The following is a 19,122-nucleotide window of genomic DNA, read 5'->3' as shown; positions in this document are numbered from 1 at the left end:
CAATACAATGTTACTGTATGTGATGCAGGAATGTGTAAATGTGGTTGGTGAACAGCCGTTTGCTCTGCGCCTCACTGTCCCCTCGTGCCATTCCTCCACGGAGAGCATGCCTTCACTGACGCCCAATTTTGCGATTTATACATATAAATTGATCAGTTTTAAAAGTTGTCGTGAATTGTCATGGTATGACAAATACAGTTACTGGTAACTCGCAGGCATTGCAAAGATATTGAGGAAAAACACAAAATCGCATTGGCTTTTTTTCTATCTCATTTTTCTCTGTAGAATGAATGAATGAATGAAAACTTTATTTAACAGATTGCAGAATGGGTACAATACAGTACGGCTCAATACAGACATACAGACATACAACACAGACATAATAGACACACACACTGTTCCAATGATATTCCCACTGCTAAATTAATGACCATAGGTATTTTTTATAGCTTTTTCAGGAACATGGCATGTCTTTTTTTATCATGCATATCCTGTTACCTATATGTTTTGCATTTTGCACAATCAATGCGGGCGTGACCACCTGCATTTCACGGTATGTGACAAATAAACCTCTTGATTCTTCTTGAGTTGTCGTATTAATATGTAGCCTACAGTGATGAAGGTATAAAGACACTGGTAATACATTGATTGATTGCTAACTTTAACAGATGGGTACAATACAGTATTGTGCAATACACAATTGTTAAGGGGATGCAGACCAGAGAAGGACTTCTTCCCCCATTTTCAATTCATCATAAAATTTATGTATGAATTGTAAGATTTCAATAAATATGAACATGTTAATGCTACTACTACATAAACTGAATTTATACTGAATTTGTCTTACACTTAATGCAGGGATGTTCACAGCATTTCACTTTCAACCAGGTATCTGATTAATTTAATGTAGCAACTAGTTCACCCAGTCCTTGTTGGACTGATGAGTGGTTGCCTAGTGGAGATTTAGGATTCACTGACTGTAGACTGTAAGAAAAAAAGCTGCAAGAAAACTAAATGTCTGGCATCTATGGTTTCCAAATACTGTCAAATTACAGTAAAATCAAATGCATTTACAGATTACAACCTTTATTTAATGGTTAATATTTTGATAAAAGGTAATTTACTGTATTTTTATAGCATTTATAGCACTATTTGGGCAACTTTACACAATTCATGTGAGTCTATGTAACACACCTGTAAGGTTTATTCCAAAAATAATCATTGTTTTATATTTCTAATCAAGTACTCAAAACCAGCATTTTTCTGTTTTAGGATTTCAAGCTGTTATTGGCTTGGCTCCACCCATACTAGCAGAATGCTTTGAGTGACAGCCACCCACCAAATAGCTCCGCCCATCTCCCCGTCCTTCCCTCTCAGGTGAAGGGTTTTTATTTCGACACGCAAAACATATACCGATTTTACTAACTAATACAACATGGCTGTACATTATGTTTGGGATCCAGAGAGCGACCCACAGTATGATTCAGAAGAAGAAGTCAAGTTGCAACAGCGAGGCTTGCAAATAGTTTCCGATTGGTACGTTTATCTTGTATGTATGTAACGTTAGTTATAACGTTAGTATAATGGCTTGCCGAAAAGAGCGAGTAACGTTACTTACTTGACCAGCCAGCTTGCTTCGATAGCTTGCTATAAGTAACGTTACCTTGTTTACCTCTGACTAGTTGTGTTTGTATTGAGCAGTTTTTAATTATGACTAGCTTGCTTCAATAGTTTGCTATAACGTTACTTTATAAAGAGCAGCATACCGTTATATACAGTGTACTTCTGTCGCATCCCAAATAGTAGGTACAACTCCTTTGTTTACCCCACCGTCGAACACACACACACTAACGTTAGATTGTACTCACCCCCCAAACAATGGTTCCCCACACACACACACGTGAACGACATATCTACTTACTACTTCTGTCGGGTCCCGAATAGTAGGCACAACTCCTTTCTTTAGAAGAATCCAGGATGTCACCCCAGCATCAAAAAGACCTTGATTGACAACGTCTTCGGCGGAAAAATGTGCAGTACAAACCCGAGTATGAGACGTTGCGACAGAACTAGGAGGGTCCCCAAAAACGAACTTTGTCCATTGCTGGCGAAGTTCGGCATCCACGGGAAAAGTGTGCAAAGACGTATTAGTAGTACTAGCTTTACAGCCAGGAACAGAACATGTCCTGTAAGGCCTGTGGGGTTTGCTGGGTTTGCTCATCGTGGAAGATATGAAGATGCAAGTGACCGCACTCCGTTTTCTCGGTACCTCTGTATTCTCGGTAGAATGGGGGCGGGCGTTAGAGGGCAGGCATTAGCTCCAACCACAGAGCCAATCGCATCACTGTGCGCTACCCAGCGGCCGTATGACGCGTATTGGCAGTTAAAAAAAAATATGACCTGATTTACTAGACGACGAAAGGGGCTGGGCTGAATCTGAGCAATCCGCCAATATGGTATTTAGACCCTAAAACACATTGATACAAACTCCTATTACTATAATACAATGCTAGAGACTGAAAAATGACATTTATAATACATAGCCCCTTTAAACATTGATCTTAAGGCGATCACTGACTTTATTGCTTTTATCGTTATATATGCCTATGTTTGTGTACAGCACTTTGAGCTACATGACATGTATGAAAGGTGCTTTATAAATACTTACTTACTTACTTAAAGCCCAACCTCCAGGTTAAACCCTACTGATCAATTATGGGTAGTTTACATCATTGGTATATCATTTCATTATTTATTTTTTTCCATTTGACACCGGAAATGCCACTCTGAAAGAGTTAAAAAGGTCCACGCACGAATAACATGCACGCGCGAATCAAAAAAGCGTATCAAACGCCGACGTCACTACAAGTGCATATTAATGAGCCGAATCTAAAAGCTAGCACGGCCGTGACGTCGCTTCAGGAAATGCCTTGCCCGTCCGCCTAAATATTAAAGGCAACCAACTTGTGTCTAACCACGCCCAACTTGCGTCTAGCCACGCCCCCGCGGCGACGCGGCAGCAGCAGAGCGGAGCGGTAGCTCCGCTCTGCCGCGGAGCGTAGCGGCAGATCGGAGCTCATTATATGCCAGTAACCGCCCCTTATTCAGTATCCAGAAATAGCTCAATTGGCAAAGCTGCATGGCTGTGGATCCTACGGCTCGTTGCTAGCTAGTTCGATTCCCTTCAATTTTTTATTTTTTATTTTTTTAACGTGCATTCGCATTCTTTCGCCGTTAAGTTTAGGCATAACTTTAAGCATTGTTTCGGAGTTGGTTAAGGTTAGGCATTGTTTCGGAGTTGCTTAAGGTTAGAAGGGTTAAGTTTAGGCGCTGTTAAGGAGCTGGTTAAGGTTAGAGTTTGACTTAGAGAATGGCAATATTTTTTAACGTGCATTCATTTCGCCGGTTAAGTTTAGGCATTGTTTCGGAGTTGGTTAAGGTTAGGCATTTTTTCGGAGTTGCTTAAGGTTAGAAGGGTTACGTTTAGGCGCTGTTAAGGAGCTGGTTAAGGTTAGAGTTTGACTTAGAGAATGGCAATAGACAGCCTATTTCCGCGCTGCAGCGCGAGGCAATAGACAGCCTATTTCCGCACTGCCGCTCTCTCGCGCTGCCGTGGTCACATGGGCGTATTGGCCAATCAGAGAAACGCTAAACACAAGTTGGTTGCCTAAAATATTCACGCTGCCCGTCCGGGTCATAGTACTAGTTCAATGGTGGCCCACTCTGTGCATCACAGTTAGCCTATATAGCTCCGTCCCTGCTGCCTACAGTCGGGACCACTACACTGACGTTAGCCTATGGTTCTCTCCTCTTTGTGTGCCCCCGTCCTCGTGGGTGTCCTGCGGAGGAGCTTGTGGACGCGACAACAGCGGCGGCCGTTGTTAGCTCATAGCTATCGTGTTCCACTAGCCTTTACGGGCTCGAGCACCCTACAGGCTGCCACCATTGTCGCCGTTGTCGCGTCCATGGCCCCCCGGCAGGGTACCAGTGGGGACGGGGTGTACAGAGAGGAGAGAACCATTTTGGGTCGGCCGTTCATGCCGGCCAGCGAGCCGGATGTCGGGATATTTTGTTAGCACAATAGCTACCAAGCTAAGCTATGTTAGCTACTAACGTTATAAACACAATATGTGTACAACGACACAATGATTTACATTATTACAAATATGGTAACGTGGTTGTGGCTTTAGAGATGGGTGGCTATAATCACGGAGCAATAGTGTTAGGTGAAACAGATACATTTTCATTCGGCTAGTAGTAGCAAGCATATATCAGTGCCTGCCACTAGCTGTGTGTGACTCTCAGCGCTCCCTGGTGAGCCCCCTGGTGCCCTGCACCTGTTGTGACGATCATTTCGATTACACACGCACGTTATGAACCATTATTAAAATATGCACGTGCGTGGTGATTGTGTTGGGCAGACAAAATGTTTGATAAAAACGCTAAAACTGGGTCAATTAATACTTTTTTTCCCATTCTTCATGAAAGTCACTGTTGGCCTAGTCCACATTGTTTATTGAACAAAAATACAACGTGAAGGTTGACCTTTAAAGTAGGAAAACAAAATAATACAGGTTTTGACCAGCAGATGGCAGCGACGAGGCAGCTCCATTGGGAGGGGGCAGGCTGAGGGGGCGGGGCCAGGAGAAGGGGCGGGGCTAAATCGTGCACGTTTTAGCAAATCGTAATGTTGACAGCTATGACTGTAGGATTGGAGAAAAATAAGGGTTGAGGTTTTCTCCCATGACAGCTGGGACATTTTCTGTGTCAGCTTTTCACATAACAAGACCCAAACTATCTTGAATTTCAGAAATCTGCCTGTCAACAATCAACTATGGAGTAATCGTCCTCTACAAACGATGGTTTTGTGACGTCACCGGACATTATGTTCCTAAGCCCTATACATTGGCAAATAAAAGTGACTCATGGTACAATGTCATGAAAATCATAGATCAAGAAAACTAAAAGTCAAACTAACTAGCTGTAAAACCTAAATTTGAAGAATGGCATATGAATAACTTTATCCAAAGCGATTTAAAGGGGACATGTACTATAAATGTCATTTTTCAGTCTCTAGCATTGTATTATAGTAATAGGAGTTCGTAGGCCTGCCGCGATAAGCAATAAATCGATTAATTGCCGCGATAATTAAAATGAATGCAATGATTTTGACGGGCGCGATTAATTGCTATTTGCGCGTTTGTTTTAATGAGGCGGACCCAGTGCCCCTTGTCAGTCACTGTCCGTGTTGGGAGGCGGGCCGCTGGCTTTACTACAGAGCATAGCACAGGAGCTCCGTGGGGCTAACGTTACTCATACAAACAGAGTAAACACAGTTTTCAATCAATCAATAACAACATTAACGAGACCCTCGTTGTGTCTATTCTGCTAACGCTAACGTTACCTCTCATTGTGTCTATTCTACAAGCGTTAACGTTAGCTAGGCTGTCTATGCTAACGTTGGCTAACAAGCTGTAACGTTACCAGTCGCGTCTATTTGCTAACGTTAGCATTAGGTAATAACCGGTTTAAAATGGATGGTGATTACCTCACGTTGTGTCTATTCTACTAGCATTAACGTTACTCATACAAACAATCAATAGCGAGTTATATTGATCACGCTATGTACGATAGCCATGCTAAAACGCTAGCACAACATTAGCACCTAACCTAACAACAAGCCTTAACAAGTCAGCGATCTTTTTGCGAGACTAAACTCTCCGCTCGGTGGCAAATTGTGTTGATGTCGGTTTTGTTTAATCAATAAATGAGGCAGAATACACAGTGACTGTATCCTTTGTTTATTGCACTTGTGCCTGCTGCAAACATAATGATTATGAAATCCTAGAGACGCGTCTCTATTCTGACCAATCAGTGGTCTGCAGTGTTTCACGTGACTTTTCTGGTACCCAAAGTACCTGATAATCACAGCAATACTTCCGGTCCGGTCGGTGGGCTTCAAAATAAAAGTCTAAAACACCGGAAAAGACGGAGCGGTGGGCTTCAAAATAAAAGTTTTGGGAAATAAATGTCTCCAAAAAAAAAATTCTCTAACCGGTCGCAATAATATCGCTTATCGCGATATTTTCGGGGGCAATTAATCGCCCAGCAAAATGTGTTATCGTGGCAGGCCTAGGAGTTCGTATCAATGTGTTTTAGTGTCTAAATACCATATTGGCGGATTGCTCTGATTCAGCTCAGATCATTTCCTTCTCCAGTAAATTAGGCCATCCTGATTTGAAGACCTGAATGACGTTACTCAGGCTCTGGGTAGCAGACAGTGATGTGATTGGCTCTGTGGTTGTAGCTAATGCCCACCCACAATCTACATAGACTGACTGTACACAGCGAGTGGAAAACCACTTCCTCATTCTCTGCATGCAGTCTGGAGGGAGAGAGAGTGAGAGAGAGTGAGAGAGAGAGAGATAGAGAGCAGGGCTGTACACTGCGACGAGATGATCGCGAATTGCCCCTTTAATTGGCCGTTGCGATTGGTAAATATTATCTGGGGGCGGGCTTGCGAGTAGTTCTTTCAAGCCTTGCATTCGCATTTCACTCCTAAATTATCCAAGGCGTGTGATGACGTCACTCACGCGAGCTGAGCAGTGAGCACTCAGCAGGTATGATCAGCGGGAACAATCGACTGAGCACTCACTCTGATAGACTGGCTGACTGTCTGATTCATTTAGCTATGAAGAAAAGTAAAGTTAGTATTGCTTCATATTTTCGACGCGTTCGACCTCCTATAGTGAGCCGAACTGAACTGAACTCAGACACACGGAGAGAGCTGCGGCGTCTGCTGCTCCTCCTCCCTCCCGCACCCGTGGCTGTTGTAAACACTAGTCTCTAGTGGGACACTGGGACCTCGGTGAGCCTGCCAGCCGGCTAGCTACTGATATCAACAAATGCTCCAGCAAGTCTAGTAGTGCACATAGCTGTCAACACTACCGTTTTCCCCGGGATTCTCCTGTTTTTTCAACCCTCTTCACGCCATATTCACGGTTCACGTATTTTGTACTTATTAATTTTTACAAAATGGCTGCAATTCCCCTCCGTGATGACAGGTGGCAGCAGTGTAGATTAGAACGTTATCACAGGAAGTCAGACCGGGAGACGGTTGCGACCCGAAGAAGAATAAGAACAGAACAGCGAGCGGATTTGCTCAGAGCTCAGGGGAGAGACTGATGCGGCACCGAGGGTGTCAAATCAACTTAGCCAGTGTCTCTTGATTGCCCACTCTGTGGCTTTTGTCTCTGGAACAAAGGGTTTGCAAATCTTCTGTGGATAAAACAATACAAAGTTACTGTGTATGTGATGCAGGAATGTGTAAATGTCTTGGTGAACAGCCGTTTGCTCTGCGCCTCCCCTGTAAGGTTCACGCGTCCCCCTCCTTCACTCTGACGCCCAATTTCCTGAATGCGATTTATAAATAATAATTGATCCGTTTTAAAAGTTGTCGTGAATTGTCATGGTATGACAAATACAGTTACTGGTAACTCGCAGGCATTCCAGAGATATTGAGGAAAAACACAAAATCGCATTGGCTTTTTTTCTATCTCACATTTCTCTGTAGACACACACACTGTTCCAAAATGATATTCCCACTGCTAAATTAATGACCATAGGTATTTTTTTATAGCTTTAACGAGTTGTAGTATTAATATGTAGCCTACAGTGATGAAGGTATAAAGACACTATGGTAATACATTGATTGATTGCTTTTATAGTTTCACAAACACATCAAGACAAATCACAAACACAAAGAAATAAAAACAACAATAGTATGTTGCCAGACACTGTCACATCAATGAACAAACATACACCATGTCATATGTAGAGCCATATGAAATCCGCGTTCACGGAATCGCGGACGGAATCGCGGAATTGACCAATAAAAATGGAATCAACTGCAAAACGTGGAATATTGCAGAATTTGGCCTAATCTGGACTGAAATTCCGTTTTTGGGTGGAACGCTTGGTGCACACGCGACCGGGGAGGCGGACGCTAGAGCGGGTTACACACAACACAGGCAGTCTCCCAAGCGTCTCGCTGCTTCAGTGTTTACATCGTCAAGAAGCTAATAAATTCCCCAATAAGCCCTCAATTCAGAGCAGAGCAGTATCCTAATGACTTTTATGCCTCCGGCGATAAGGTGTTTTGCTAATTCTGTCAACGTTCCGTGGACTGGAGCCACAAAAATAACGTTAGGACATGATCGCTTCTTGCTAAATCTAGTGCACCCATCCATTTGTTTAATGCAAACGAGTCATTATACACTGCCCTTTATAATCGAAATAAACTTAAATAGCTATGAAACGTTTTACAGTACATAGGACTATAGATGGAAATGATAGCTTCTTGCTAAATCTGGTGCAATCCATTTGTTTAATGCAAACGATTGTCATTATACACTGTCCTTTATAAACGAAATAAACTAAACTAAAGGTGCCTAAATTATGCATTACTATATTTCATCACAATAAAATAGATATAGCTAGGCTACTGACATTGTGATAATGTCAGTAGTAGCTAGCTGTATCTATTGTTTACACTTGAAATGTGTATTTTTATTTTGTCACAATATTATTTGAAAAGTATTGTGTAAAATGTAACTGTATTTCTGAGTTGCAGCACTTAAAAACATTAAATGGACTGATATATCATATTCAATTGTAGACATTTATTCATTCCCACTTATTAGACACTATTTCTGATGGTAAAATGAGCATAAAAAGCAAAATACAGAATTCTGAAATATTAAAACGGAAAAAACGGAATTTGGGAAAAAATAAAATGGAATTTGGAAAATAATAAAATGGATTTCATATGGCTCTACATATGCTATACACTAAGGACGCAAGGGGCTGATTCTCTGACATATATACACACATTACATATATACACATATATATATATATAATATATACACCAGCGCCGCCAATAGATTAAAAAAATTAACTAATCAATCTCACAATTTTCTGTAATCAATCTAGATTAATCTAGATTAAAAACAGCATTTTTCTACATAAAACCGAAGCTTGTAACAGATATTTACTTGAGTAAAATCATGGAATTAATGTAAAATCAACACAAAGAAAGTATAATTAGATTCAAAGACTATTTTAATAGCTTTCTTTGAATACAGTTTCTCTCCTGTGAAATACAAATGTTCAACAAAACCATAATTTACATAGCATTTACACTCTAAGTAGGAAAAGTTTACCCTACAACGAATGGCTGGGTAGTGGGTACATACAGGTTTTGACCAGCAGATGGCAGCGACGAGGCAGCTCCATTGGGAGGGGGCGGGGCCGGGTGGGAGGGGGCGGGCTGAGGGGGGTGGGGCCAGGAGAAGGGGCGGGGCTAAAACATGCACGTTTTCTCAAATCCAAATGTTGACAGCTATGGTAGTGCATGATAGCTCGCGTTAGCTCACTGTTCAAAACGAAACGTCCCATTAAACTAAATAGCTACAGATAGCTCCTGATATCAATGTCTTATAACACTGAGTCGATGCGTATTCGAGCTGAGGGCACGCTGAATATAGTCAATAGGGTCCAGCTGCAGCGCCGGAGAATCCTGGCCGTAGCTGGAGGCTACAGTATAGGGTCCAGCTGCAGCGCCGGAGAATCCTGGCCGTAGCTGGAGGCTACTCGAGTACACACAGACAGTGGAGCTGGTTGCATATAGCGAGCATTTTGACTTGTTGCGTGGTGGCGATGTCTCGCAGATAATACAACTACAAGTATGATTATATAATATATATATTTTATTAAAAAAAAATGTATATAATAAAAAAAAAAAAATTTTAAATCAAAAACAATCGATATAAATAATGGTAAAATTGTTATTTAAAAATGTGCCCCTAAAAAATATTTTTTGCCCCTAAATTTCTCATTTAGGGGCAAGTGTGCCCCTAGTGAAAAAGCTTATCGTACAGCCCTGGAGAGCATTCAGGAGCACTTGGGGGGGGGGGGGGGGGGGGTCCGCGCGACACACACCTCCGAATGGGAGAGTGATAGAAAAGAAAAAAAGGAAGAGAGAGGGAGGAAGGGAGGGCCCCCCCCCCCCCACAAGCTGCGCGCAGCACACCGAGAGGCAGAGAAAAAAAGAACGGCCTGTCTATTTTTCCCTCTCTCTCTCACCCCCTCTCACCCCCTCCCTCTCTCCCTCTCTCTCTCTGTCTACCAGTCGCAGACTGTCACTCAAAGTGCTTATGGGCGGGGCCATAACAGCCTGAAATCTTGAAGCTGAAAAATGATAACAAAGCTAGCACAGATCAGGATCGTAACGCATATATAATGACTTCCTTTCTGGGGTTGTCAAAATAAAAGTGCGACGTTTATAGCAGCGGAAAACGTTTATTTTGTACATTATCTAACGTTAACACGAACCTAAACTAACTTTAGGTTAGTTGTAACGTTAGTTTAGGTTTGTGTTAACGTTAGATAATGTACAAAATAAACGTTTTCCGCTGCTATAAACGTCGCACTTTTATTTTGACAACCCCAGAAAGGAAGTCATTATATATGCTTTACGATCCTGATCTGTGTTAGCTCCGGTTAGCTCAGAGCGTCCGGTATATCAACACCAGCCATTGGATTACTGTTTTCTAAATTGGGGAGGCTTTTAATCGTCAAGGTAAGAGGATTTCAAGTCATGGTATCCATAAACTTCAATCGGTTCAGATCCTTTGAATGAATGAGAATGTAAACAAACACAGCGTCACGTTGAAATCAATGACTGCGCCCCGAGAGGAGTGGTTCGGCAAAAAATAGTTCCGAGTATATTTGCTTATAAAACGTAATTGTCTAATTCAATTATTTTTTATTTCTCCACGTGGTGAATACACAGGCCACAACATGTTTACATGAACGTTTTGGAGTTGTATTTGGAGTGTATTCTGCAATCTGTTAATAAACTTTTCAATCAATCAATCAAACTATACACTGTAAGGGAACGCCAGGCTCCGGCCCCGCCTCACTTCCAGTGATGAAGCTAAGCTATGCTAACGGAGCGACTGTTCCCTAAGCCTAATGCATGCACAGAGACAAAAAAGGTATGTATCTTCTTGTCTAACTCCAGGGAAGATGTTAAATAAGCTAATTTCCCAAAATGTTGGAGTTTTCCTTTAAAGGTTTTGTACAACAAGTCAGCAGGAAGGGTACAACTCTGGCAGCTAAGGGTAAGTAACATTGTTCGTCAAACAGTGTTGACGATACACACCAAGCAAACTAAACTGACAAAAAAACAAGGTTTATCTCAAACATTATAACTTCCATAATGATTCAAACATTGTCCCTCCCAAAATGGCAGACACACATGCCTGTGTCTTTGGTAATTGGCCTTTACACCGGTATGACCCTATATAATAAAAAAAAAAAAAAAAAAAAAAAACACAAGATCTGAAATCTACGATGTTGAATGAATGAATGAATGAAAACTTTATTTAACAGATTGCAGAATGGGTACTATACAGTACGGCTCAATACATACAATTGTTAAGGGGATGCAGACCTGAGAAAGACGTTTGTCTTGTTTCCATCAGGGTCCCCCATTTTCAATTCATATAGACATTTATGACATACACAACATACATGACATTTATGGCATAGGGACATATAGGTATTTAGTACTGATACATTTGTGACATAGGCGGTATTCAAATATACAGTACTGTTACCCCTAGATCCTGACAGAGTATATACATATGATGGGGAGGGGACTGTACATTAGGAGGGGGTGGGTGGGTGGGAGGGAAATATACATACGGCGGGGAGGGAATATATACATGCGGTGGGGAGGAGACTGTCTATTAGGAGGTGGTGGGGGTTTTGGGCATTTACGGTGGCCAGTTTCGAATTGCAGCCTCCCGTAGGTGCTCTTTAAGGGCGGTTTTGAATGTGGGCAGGGATTCACATTCCTTTACAGCTTTGGGTAGGGCGTTCCACATTGTTGTGGCATAATTGCGAAACGTGTTTAGTCCCTTGTTTGAGCCGAATCTGGGCTCAATAAATGTCAACAAATAAATGTTGTGACCTCTTTCTCTTCGCCTTATTGTCTTTCTATACTTAATAAGTCAAACAGGCTATTACACTAACGAATAGCCCTGTACTCGACCTCAACGAGAACCGTATCATCACCTTTCTACGTAACTTCCCTTTCAGTTACCCCGCATCTGTCAACTTGTCGCTGTACTGATGTATCCCGTCATTGGTCATGTTGATACAGGTTTCCCCATATCCATCGCCTGCGTCTATGTCATCTATCTGTCTCTCTCTGCATATGTCTGTCAGTAATTATACCCACAGCTATCCTTCTATCAGTCCGTCTTTATTTGTGTGTCTCTGTCTGTCAGTTTTGTCTCTGTCTAATTGGTTATCCTTTTCTTTCTGTCCACCTGCTTCTGATTTACTTTTTCCTCTTCTTATTTTCTTTCAATCACTTTCACATCTCACCTTAAGGGTAGGGGGGAGCAACTTCTCCAGTGTTTTGTAAGTAATATTTCAATTTAATCTTAAAATGATATATAATTATATATATACTGTATATACAGTATATAGCTGTAAAAACCTACATTTGTGGAACAGCGCAATGAATGACTTGTGCTATGATTTTTTAAATTGGATACACTGTATGTTGTATACAATATATTGTAATCACAACAGAACTGGGAGACTGATCATTTGCATGCCCTTTCTTTTGTATGCATGACTTGTTGGTATCTTTGGTACTTGGCCTTCACACCAGTCTCTATTAGGTCTTTATAAAATATGACCATATATTCTTATGTTTGATAAAATAAAAAATAAAAAAAATAATAAAGAAACAAACACAAGATCTGAAATCTACAACGTTGTCAATACATGTGTCTATTACACTGGCAGACAAGAAGCATCTGACCAGTGTGGCCTTTCATGTGGTTATCCTAATGGCTGAAGACAGGTTGGTGACAGATGGTCCCCAAGACATATTATGCTGTGTTGTACACCGCCATGGGAATACACAGACCCTTGAGAGGGGGTGGAAAACAAAACCTTCACACACCCATGTGCGGCCCCAGTGCCCCACAATAAAACTCAAGATGGCCGGATCTTTGTGACAGTGTGCAATTCAACTCCATGACTTGGAGGAGTACATGAATGAATGAATGAATGAATGAATGAATGAATGAATGAATGAATGAATGAATGACATACAAAAGACTATGGGGGGGGGGCATATTCTGTTTCTGAGCAAAGCTTGTTTTATATTTATGGTATGTGCAGCATGTTGTAGATAGCGAGGATGAAATGTGGCATGCCTACTTCATTTGAACTTGCAAGATGGCCAGGCTATTATTATAGCCTACTTTTGAATCAGATGCTCACCTGTTCAGTGGTAAGAGGCATCATCACCAATACTTGCCAGTGAGGTACAGACGGTATTTCTTCTATAGAGTTGGCAGCTAGACAAGTTTGTCTAAAATGCTATGTAATAATGCCGGGCCCGAATATCCCTCACACTGCTTACCTCACCGCCGTGACCGTCAAATATACCGAATATAGACGGGTGGCTCTTGTTGCTGATGTCAGTAAGCACCTCGAAGCGGTCCTCCATGTGATCTCGCCGCCCCTGGATGGAGTAAACAGCCACATTGTTATTCTTGAACTCCCAGGTTTTGGAGAACTCCGCGTCCAGGACATTGAGGCCACCCAGCCGGTCATTCTGCATCATCTCCGCCACTTTCCCCTTCACCATCTTCACGGCATCCCTGCTGGACTTCACGATGGTCTTCACCTCGTCCGTGTGGAAGAAATAACTCCACAGAGCCAGGCTTATACACAACAGAAACAACGTCTCCGGCCTGAGGAGAAAATAACGCATGATCCGACCCAAAAGAGACAGCAGCGTCATTGTGTCTCCTATCATCACACGCAACCAAACTGCGGACGGTGTCTCCCTCTCTCGTGCAATTCACTCCATCCGCTCAATGGGAACAACACAAAAATCCTTTCAGAGCCAAAATGTCTGACAGCATTTATGATCGGACATCTAAAGTGGGGCTACCGCTGCAAGGCCTGCCTGGTACAAACACTCCGAGCGCTTTACGCACCACGCACCGACGATACGCCAGATACCGGGCCGAGAAGAAGTGCAGCACAACAAAAGCAGACAGGAGGCCACCGTCATTGATTTGGCCCACAGTCTTGAGGGACAACAATGAAACAGCCCTGCTGTAACCAACAGCTGCAGGAGAATTCACCGAGGTTAGACGATCGCACACAGTCCATTGTAGAATAACGGAATTTGGACCGTAAAGTGACGGGAAGTCACTGGGGGGCTAGTAGACGGGATTTTGAGGGTGGCCCCTTTTCGGTTGACCCCGTTTCTTCTCCGGGAAATGTGCCTACTATTCAATCCATGCTCGGTCCCCGTTCCTGGCTCCGCATCATTTCCCACACACACACTACACCCCCATTCTTGAATGTGACCGTCGCTGACAGAGTGCGCAGCTGCAGAGCTTGGATGACCAAAACATCCAAGAGGCAACTGGCGGTGAAGGAAACGATCAAGTCTCTGGTATCAGATGATCATGTAATGTAATATAATATAACCTTATATCCTGTTGAATTTTTCTTTTCTTCATAGGTTATATCAATTTACCCAAGATATAATGTCCTCTATATTATAGAGGACCCGATACACATGCAGTAAAGTGCTGCAAAAATGTAATATAACGCCCCCATACGGAAATAAAATGCATTGCAAAACATTATGCATTTTGATACATTGCAATATCTTGACATTATCAGCTACAGTATATACAGTATCAGTACATTTGGCCATTATTATAAATGTATTTGAATACATTCAACGACAATTGTTTATACATTGCAATATTTGTTCACAAATGTATACGTTTTTTAATACATTTAATTAACCTCCATTGTAAATGTACTGCAATAATACATCACCAATGTCTATACACTTAGAAAAATGTCATGTGGTACTGGGAAATGTTCTTGTGGTACTCTGGTACTTGACCTAGGTACCATAGGACAACCAAATCTAAGATAATGGATCATAATACCTATGGTAATTATCCATTTGTTTTATGGTAATGTCCAACAATATTTCCATACACCACATGTCTTGTGGAAATGTACCATAGACCTTATGGCAACCTACCACAAACTTTCAACATACCCCAAATTGTGGTAAAATACCATATTCCTTATGTTACTGTAATACAGACTATATACTACCAAATTGTTAACCCTTTCACTGCGACAATACAGAAGGTTAACATTTTCACTGCCACATGACAAAAGGGTTAACCATTTCACTACCACACTACAGAAGGTTAACCCTTTCACTACCACACTACAGACTGTTAACCGCAAGCACATTCTCTCTCTGGTCCTCCATCAATCGTGCTACCTGTTGTGTGCCGCATTTCCATACCATCCCATTGTAATACATGCTATTTTCCACAGTGCTTTGTGGATATGAGCAAATCATTTGTTTAACATAAATAAAAAGCACAGTCTAAGATTCCAACCCTTATACTGTAAAGCCCTTATACTCTAGCCACCCAAACAACTGCCTCTTTGCACTGCTGCGGTCAGGAAAGCGCTACCGAAGTCTCATGGTCCAGTACAGCAAGACTCAAAAGGAGCTTCTATCCACAGGCCATCAGGATGCTCAATGTGGACTCTATATAACACTAACTCATCCATTCTACACTCATTGCACACACATCCACATGCACACACTCACTTTAAACATTCACCTTTAACATTCACTTTAGCCACTTTAAACACGTTTTAAGTACACCTAGTATATATACACCATGTTTTATCTATTTATTACTAAAATATTTGCACTACCTCTCTACCTAATTTTAGCATTTTGTTTGCATTTTGTACTTTAGTTTTGTATATTGTCCATTTTGTATAGTGTTTGGTCTTTATTCTTTTAACTTTTTTTTACTGTATATGAAGCACATACAGGTGGGGGACCGGATAAGACTGTGGTATGAAACTTCCAAAGTGATCAGTTGGTGTTGGTGAGTGGAGTGCTCGGGGTTCTTACTTGGTTAGAGAATGAATTCCATAATGTGAAGTCCCTGCCAGTGGCCAGTTACCATCTGCCAATAGTGCATTGGTGACACAGATAATATGGTATTTAGTGAGTTTACACAGGGGAGTGTAATCAGGTTGAGACCACATAGTAATAACCCCTTGTTGTAAACTCACTACATGTCCCAAGCTTGCTTAGCTATCTGAATTGGAACCGTTTCAGGTGATGGACTGAGGAAGTCTGTGGTATTAAAGCTTTCGTGGGCACATGGTGCTGGTGTGCATGTGGTTGAGTGTTTGAGGCTGCCAGTAGCCAGTGACACATTGGTTATATATTGACATGGCAATTTAACCAAGACCCTCCCAGACAACCTTGAGCAGGTGCAGAAGAGGTCATGCTAATGGAAGAGCATATGATACAACTGCTACAGGGATGCAGTCGACTCTCGCTCCCTGCCCACTCGGAGAGACAGAAGAGAACATCACTCTAGAGCAGTGTTTCTCAACTGGTGGGTCGCGACCAAAAAGTGGGTCGCGGGGCTGTTTTGAGTGGGTCGCGGATGTGTAAAAAAGAAAAGAAAAAGGTAAACACTTTTTTTAATTTTTATTTGTTTTATGTATATATTTTTTTGCACTACCTATCTTTGTGAAAGTGCCTTCTCAGCTCTGGTTCAGCTGAAGACAAAGCAGAGGAACAGATTGGACATTGAGCATGACCTCAGAGTTGCTTTTTCTACCATCACCCCAGACTTTGAGACTCTTGTCAGGAGCAAACAACATCCCCAGTTATCCCATTAGTTCCCTGGGATGTTAAGCTAAGAAGTCTGCTAAGAAGGATATATTATTTATTATTATTATTATTATTATTTTATTTCATTGTGTTTTTAGCCCTATAGTTGCACTTTTGTTGCAACCCAAGTTATCCCATTAGTTCCCCCAAACGTACTGTAGGTCTGTTATGTTAACCAGAACCTCCTGCGGATGAAATTCAGGGTCCTGGCGGCCCCAGGGTGACGGGTGAGGGATGACGTATGCGCCCATTGCAACAGCCGTGAGCGCACAGCCTTGGGCACATACAGCCTCCCCGGGGGCCCTCGCCCAGGATCAGGCTCCCGCCCCAGCGCTGATCTCACCACCCTGTCTATCTCCCATGACACGGGAGTGACAATAAGGGCCTCAGGAATGATTGGGTGTGGTTTCTCCTCTCGGTCCATTGGGTCGAACTGTCGGGAAGAGTGTCAGATTTGACATTCTTGGACCCAGGCCGAAAGGAGATGGAGTAGCAGAACAGATAAAAAACAAAGCCCACCTGGCCTGGCGTGCGTTAAGTCGCTTAGCCCCCTGGATGTATGCCAGGTTCTTGTGGTCGGTCCATACTATAAATTGTTGTGCAGCCCCCTCCAACCATTGCCTCCACTCTTCCAAAGCTAACTTAATGGCCAACAACTCACGATTTCCCACATCGTAGTTGCGTTCGGCCCGGGACAGGCGACATGAAAAAAAATCGCAAGGATGCACTTTCCCATCCTTTAAGCATCTCTGAGAGAGCACCCCCCCCCCCCACCGCGACATCGGAGGCCTCCACTTCTACCAGGCAGAGAGGCTTAGTGAGGGCTGTTAACGGAGCGGCTAGGGCACAAAAATTGTGTATAAACCGCCTAGAAAAGTTGGCAAACCCTAAGAAGCGTTGCAACTGTTTAAGCGAGGAGGGGCGAGGCCAGTCTAATACTGGCCGGATCCATGCGTAAATCGCCCCTGGTCAACACAAATCCCCAAAAAGACACCGTGTCTGTATGAAAAACACATTTCTCTGCTTTAAAGGGGACATGTACTGCTATTCCTAGCACTATTTGGGCAACTTTACACAATTCCTGTTAGTCTATTGAAGACATCTGTAAGGTTTTTTTTTTTTTTTAAATGCATTGTTTTATATTTCTAATCAAGTACTCAAAACCATCATTTTCCAGCTTCAAGATTTCAGGCTGTTATGGCCTGGCTCCGCCCATAAGCACTTTGAGTGATAGTCAGTCCACACAGTCTGCGACTGGTAGACAGAGAGAGATAGAGAGAGAGAGAGAGAGAGGGGGGGGTGCGAGAGAGAGAGAGAGAAAAAAAAGACAGGCCGTCTCTTCCTTTCGTTTTTTCTCTCCCTGCGGCAGCTTGTGGGGGGGGGGGGGCCTCCCTTCCTCCCCTCTCCCGTGTGGCGCGGCAGGCCCCCCCCCCCCCCAAGTGCTCCCTCCCTCTCTCTCTGTCTCCCTCTCTCTCTCTCTCTGTCTCTCCCTCTCTCTCTCCCTCTCTATCTCTCTCTCTCTCTCTCTCTCCCTCCAGAGTATGCAGAGGTGTCGGGTTTCACTGCCTCGCAGTATGAGGAAGTGGTTTTCCACTCGCTGTCTAGTCTATGTAGATTGTGGGCGGGCATTAGCTACAACCACAGAGCCAATCACATCACTGTCTTCTACCCAGAGCCTGAATGACGTGACTCAGGCCTTCAAATCAGGATGGACTAATTTACTGGAGCAGGAAATTATCTGAGCTGAATCAGAGCAATCCGCCAATATGGTATTTAGACACTAAAACACATTGATACTAACTCCTATTACTATAATACAATGCTAGAGACTGAAAAATGACATTTATAGTACATAGCACAAAAACAAAACACAACGGGCGATGGTGCTACATAAGCACATGACAGAGTATACAAACGAGAATGCAAGGCAAGGTAATACTATCAATAGCAAGCTAACTTATCCTCCATGGCAGGAGCGATAAGCGTTTCTACACAACTGTGTACTCACGTTAATGTTCAGTGAACGACTGACAATCTGAGTAGTAAACAGAGTCAACTATACACACCAGGTACTAATTAGGGCAATCAGGGCAGAAAGACAGGTAATTACCATTGGGCAACACCAGGGCCCTCATTCATCAACGTGTGCGTAGAACATGTTCTATTTCCACACGTAAGCACAGAATTTAGAATGAGTGTACGCACAGGGAAGTCGGGATTCATCACACGTGCGTACGCAGGTTCTACGCACACCTGTCATGATGAAT

The 19,122-nt window shown here is 42.7% G+C and overlaps 1 protein-coding gene across 1 annotated transcript in view; it reads right to left on the bottom strand.

The window, feature by feature from the left end:
* Positions 1–14,027, bottom strand: part of ppm1la (protein phosphatase, Mg2+/Mn2+ dependent, 1La) — a 48,471-nt gene extending 34,444 nt beyond the window's left edge. The window contains exon 1 of the mRNA XM_084327130.1: positions 13,514–14,027. Coding sequence (XP_084183256.1) covers positions 13,514–13,912 — 399 coding nt within the window. The 5' untranslated portion in view covers positions 13,913–14,027. The remainder of the gene's footprint in view (positions 1–13,513) is intronic.
* Between the last annotated feature and the right edge of the window lie 5,095 nt (positions 14,028–19,122).

Source organism: Notolepis coatsorum (assembly GCF_963971535.1).
Source record: "Notolepis coatsorum genome assembly, chromosome: 13".
NCBI lineage: Eukaryota > Metazoa > Chordata > Actinopteri > Aulopiformes > Paralepididae > Notolepis > Notolepis coatsorum.
Note: the sequence above shows the minus strand (reverse complement) of the source record. Positions and strands in the feature narration are given on the sequence as shown.